At 45.3% G+C, this 5,504-nt stretch overlaps 1 protein-coding gene and 1 pseudogene across 1 annotated transcript; both read left to right on the top strand.

Moving 5' to 3' along the window:
• Nucleotides 1–905: 905 nt before the first annotated feature.
• Nucleotides 906–2,359, top strand: LOC123039677 (cyclin-D3-1-like; annotated as a pseudogene).
• A 220-nt stretch (nucleotides 2,360–2,579) lies between these two features.
• Nucleotides 2,580–3,312, top strand: LOC123042765 (rapid alkalinization factor 23). Its single transcript, XM_044465155.1, has one exon. It carries the CDS (start codon nucleotides 2,688–2,690, stop codon nucleotides 3,033–3,035), a length of 348 nt encoding a protein of 115 aa, XP_044321090.1. The 5' UTR covers nucleotides 2,580–2,687; the 3' UTR covers nucleotides 3,036–3,312.
• Nucleotides 3,313–5,504: the final 2,192 nt, after the last annotated feature.

Below are 5,504 nucleotides of genomic sequence, written 5' to 3'. Positions count from 1 at the left end.
TTGTTAAGAAATGTAAAAACGTGTATTTGGAAAGATATTATGGCGCTTTTGTTAAATCATCTTTTGAAAAAAATGTAAATAACATATCTGAAATATATCAAAAGTGTATCAAAATTTATTTGTGCTAAGAACTTACATTGGGTACTGAGAATAATTAGACATGTGTGAAAAACTCGGTTACCGGTAAAGGAACAAAAGAAAGAGAAATGAAAAACAATATGAAGAAAATCAAGTAAGAAACAAAAGAAACCAAAAGTATAACAAAGAAAAAAATCAGTGAGAACACAAAGTATAACGAAGGAAAAAAACAAAGAAAAAAGGAAGAAAAACAAAGAAAAACCAGAGCAGCGCGAGAGAGTGTGTTATGGGCCGGCCCAATTCAGCGAATAACAGTTAAATCCTCTCAAGTCTCAAATAGACCAGAATCAGTGAATTTGGTGTGCTGATTTTAGGGATTGGGAGTTTAGGGTTTGAATTAGCTTTCAGCTACAAATTCAAAGTTTGTTTTGGACTTTTTCCATCGTTAACCTATCAATCCGTGTAACGTAAGTAATAGGGCGGGCTAGGTAGCTTCACGTGACAAAAATATATGCATATCCGCACTACTATTAAACAATCAAACAAGAACTTCCTTACGTGCACCCCGAATTAGCCTCACAACACCACACAAACCAATCAACACGGCACGATTAGGCCCATGAATCTCAATCCAACAGTTAGCCTTAATTGATATGTTTTTTGTGTGCACTTACTAATTTATATTGACTAACCATACTCCACCGCAGGGAAAAACTCCACGTGCACACAACCCCGCCCCCTACGATCATGCATGCCTCCCAAAAAAAAGATATCCCGTAAAAAGGAAAATAGAAACATATCCTAGGGAGATCCCCACGTCGCATGGAATGGTGGAAGGACGACGACCTCGCCGCCCAGAGCACTGTCGTCTTCCTGGTCAGCACCCGGCGGATGGGTTCCTGGTTGACCACCCTATGCAGTTTGAGGACTATGGTTGCGCTCGCCGAGACGGAGAAGGAGCACATGCCCGCCGACAGGTACCCCCAGATGTTGTGGCGGCGGCTCGGGGGCCTGGATTTGGCCATCGCCAGGAGGTACGCCATAGATGGGCTTTGGAAGGTGAGCCCCCGCATCTTGATTTGATTCAAATCGTTCCTTTCTAGCGTGGTACTGATATGTGATGGGCCGGATTTGGAATATGCCTTTTTATCCATTTTTAGTGGCAATTTTCTCATTGAATTTCTGCTCGATGATACCTTCCTGATGTATGGTGCCGTGATAGCTAATTAAATCTGCAAATTCTTTGTCGTTGACTACGGCCTTGTCTATGAACTACCTTGATAGGTTCCTCTCCGTCTATCTCCTTCCTGTAAGTCTATCATCTCAGTAGCAACTGAAGAAACCCTGCTAAAATCCCATAAAGTTGTTGGAATCATTGAGGAATTTGTTTTTCGTGGCAGGAAGGCAAAGTGTGGGTGACACTGCTCTTGGTAGTGGCTTTCTTTTGCCTCGCTTCAAAGATGGAAGAGACCTATGTGCCACTCCTCGTGGACCTGCAGGTCAGTGTGTGATGCATCTCATCTCATGATAGACCTCCGCATACATCATCGAAAGGTTATGTCTTTCAGTTCATCTCAATTAATCAATGGTTTTGGATTGATAGGTGATTGAGGCAAAGTCTGTGTTTGAGGCAATGACCATAAAAAGGATGGAGCTGTTGCTGCTTGCTCATTGATTGACTACTTCCTTCGCAAATTCAATCATCATGATGCACCCTCCATGTTCACATTCACCCGCGCGACTGACCTCATCCTGAGCACCGCTAAAGGTATGAAAGTTAAATCAAATCCCATTTTTTAGTATTCATAGGTCAATGTGTTAAATCAGTTCTCACTTTTAGTATCCATCGATCAATGTGTAGAATTTGGCAGTGATCAATTATTAAAGTTTGAGAATTTGGATTGCAGGAGCTGATTTTTTGGGTTCAGACCTTCAGAGTTTGATGCACCTGTTGCACTTGCTGTATTTGGGGAGAGCAATACTTCAGTGGTCGAAAGGGCTACAACTAATTGCATGTACTCACTCCGTTCGGAATTACTTGTCTTGGAAATGGATGTATCTAGAACTAAAATATGTCTAGATACATGTATTTCTGCGACAAGTAATTCCGAACGGAGGGAGTATATAAACAAGGTAGTGATCAGCTCGGAGGGAGGGGTCATACCGCATTCCCCTGCAAAAGTTTGGTGTATCTTCTCCGGTTTGCGGGAGAAATCAAGTTCGAACCGCCCCGATCAACGTTGGATGCCTTTCATAGTTCAGACAGTTGCGGGAGGTTTGAGGTCTGCGTTGGAGATGCATTAATAAACTGTGTGGATAATGTCTTTGTGTTTCCAAATTGGCGTACTGTCGAACGATTCAGTTCCCGAGGAGAAACCAGCGGTAAAAGGACAAGGAAGGAAAACAGTAAACCCCACGGGTCCGTTCCCCACGGCCACGGGACACAACGGACAACTGTCGGCAGTGGCACTGCATTTAAGGCCACCTCCACCACTCCACTCCCCACTCTCCCCCACTCTTTCATCTCATCCGGGAGAAAAGATCCAGCCACAGCAACTGTTCCGCTCTCCGAGATCTCAGCTCCCCCATCCCCCCCTGCTCCTCCGGCAATGCCTCCATCTCCATGGGCGGCAACCCCGGTGTTGCCCCTCCTCCTCCTGCTGCTGCTGCTCGTTCAGGGGAGGGGAGGCCAGGGCGCCATCGGCATCAGCAGCATGGACATGGACATGGACATGGGGGTGGAGGCGCCGATGGGCTCGGAGGCGGCGCACGGGCGGCTGCTGTGGGCGACCGGCGGCGGGCGGAGGTACATCAGCTACGACGCGCTGCGGGGGGACGCCGTGCCCTGCTCCCGGCCGGGCGTGCCCTACTACAACTGCCGCGTGAGCACCACCGCCAACCCCTACACCCGCGGCTGCGAGTCCATCACCCGCTGCCGCGACGACGACCCTTCCTAGGTAACCACTGTGATTGATTGCCAAAGTTGCTGGATCCAGAAGGCGGCTGCTGCTCATTTTGTGTGTGTTTTGCTTGCTGGGCCAGTAGTGAGTGGAGCATTTTGCTGGATCATATATCAATAATATAATGTGTCCGTGTGTGTACTACCTATGTAACTAAGATCCGATTCCAACTCCCAGGATATTATTACACGGAGGAACCTGGATTATATGGGGTGTTATATTATAGAACCTGGATTATATGGTGTGTAATTGATCCAGACAGGGCTTGTTGTGATCCTCCTAGTCTTTTCATGTATGTTTATTGCTGGGTCAGTAGGTGAAGTCAGTAACCACTGACGGGTGAATAATGCATCCCATTCCCGCTAGGAGGCACTACTGAACTTGCAGCAATGGCAATGCTGAAGCAACGGATGACACCAGAGACAAACTGTCACTAGTTTCCAATTCGTTGCTGAATTATGAATGAATGCCTAGATAATGAGCTGAATTTCGGCGAGGATGATATCGCCGTCGCTCCAATCGCGTAATGAGCTGCTTTGATGGTGCTACCCACAGCTGGGTTCTAGGATTAACATCTGCCCGGTTGTGTCTGATAGAGACTCTGCTGCCGGATTTCATCAGTTGTCGGCAGACGATGGATTTTCCTTTTTTTTTTTTTGGCTTGACACTGCCGTCGGAAGTTGATTGCAGTGCACACTCGTGGCTGCTTTATCCTTTTGCCCCAGAGTACCGAAATTCTGAACATTCATAACTGCTAGGGGACTGGTAGCTAGCTACATTTCCCACGTGACTGCTTTATCCTTTGGCCCAAAGGACTGAAACACAAGATGGATGCACGAAATAATTGTATTATATTCTTGAGGGTCGCCGATCTTTTGGTACTCAAGGGCAATCCCTTTCCAACTTGCGGTTAAACAAGTACTCCCTCCGTCCAATTTTAATTGACGCTCAAATGGATGTATCTAGAACGCGAGGAAGTAGTATTTGAGTATGAAATTTCTTGGTTTCTAAAAAGGAACTAAAATTTAATACATATGGTGTCATACAGCCCAATTATGCATGTCAAGTAAAACCGCAAGGTACATCATATATATAGCAAATGTACATGCATATAGTGTTAGTTAGGTTGTCTTGCTTATGCAATATCAGACTAATTCATCCCACGCACATTGCCTATACAACAAAATAACTGGGAACAAAAAAAAATTTAAAATCCGAACTATACAAGATGTACACAAGTTGAGTGTCAGGATATATATGAGGTGCAGGCCTTGGTGCCCCAAACGGCAATATCATGTTGCATTACAAGTGTACAAAAAATCACAGACAGCTGCAGCTGCCACCAAGAAGCAGTGTAGATAAGTGAAGCTTGAGTAGTGTACTGAAAAACTATATAAGTAGGTGCTACCAAGGAGCTAAATCACAAGTATATTAAGCTGTAGGAAATGAGCTAGATTTGAGTAGAGTTGTCGAGCCGCTGAGGCGTGAGGCGCTCCGATGGTGCCCAGTAGCGGATGGGGCACGCGGCGTCCAGGCGCGAGCGCGAAGGCGGCGCCGGAATTTCGTCGCAGGACGGCGTACAGATGCGGCAGAATTTGGAGCAAGGGAGACGGCGATGTTGGAACTTGGAAGGAGCGTGCATGGATCACATTTTTTTTTGAGGCAGTGCATGGATCACATGGGCAGTTTGTTCCAACCTGGATTAGGGTCCACATTGCAGCCCAGTTAAAGCCCAAGAGGCGCACTTCTCTTTTTATTTTCCCGGTCAATTTATTTTAGGGAAAAGGAAGAAGTCCGTCGGCAGAAAAACTAAAATAAAAAGATATGTGGAGATAACCCCGTGCCTCTATTCCGCATTGATTAGCGCTCTATCAATTGAGCTACATCCCCATTTGCAAGCAATACTGTTAACTCTTGCAATTAAAATTAATCCGGAGTACAGGACAGTGATCAAACATGGGCCAAACAATATCTGTGAAGCATGGATTGTTAGGACATGCATGACTTGCAGCCCGTCAAGAACGTGTTTTTTTTTTCTCTTTTGAGTTGTCTTTCCAATTTTTTTGATAAAAAATGATTATTTTGGCTCGGTATACCTTTTACTCTTGGGGCATAAATAAACTAGGTAACCGCTCGGTATCTCAAAATCTCGGCAGGTAACCAAAACTGTAGCCAAGATAGAAACAATAGATTTTTATCATCTTGCCCGAGACTTTGATCTTCACCGAGTCAGCCCAGCATGCAACGACGATGAGTTGCACCCAGAGAAACAACTTGCATGCATGCATGGACATTTATCGTGTTTTCAAAGCTCGTGTTTGACGAATAGGAAAAAAAATCTATTTGTCTAGTAACTGGAAAAACATTGACATTAGTCCATTGTTTGGACCATTGGATGGCCATCTAACGACTACGATCACACCACACTATTGAACGTCGATGTCCCCGCATTTCTCCTGTGCGCAT

The sequence above is a fragment of the Triticum aestivum genome, chromosome 2B (genome assembly GCF_018294505.1).
Source record: "Triticum aestivum cultivar Chinese Spring chromosome 2B, IWGSC CS RefSeq v2.1, whole genome shotgun sequence".
Taxonomy (NCBI): Eukaryota; Viridiplantae; Streptophyta; class Magnoliopsida; order Poales; family Poaceae; genus Triticum; species Triticum aestivum.
Note: the sequence above shows the minus strand (reverse complement) of the source record. Positions and strands in the feature narration are given on the sequence as shown.

Excerpts from the sequence above, each read along its gene's own strand:
- LOC123042765 (XM_044465155.1), top strand. The coding sequence starts at position 2,688 with ATGCCTCCATCTCCATGGGCGGCAACCCCGGTGTTGCCCCTCCTCCTC.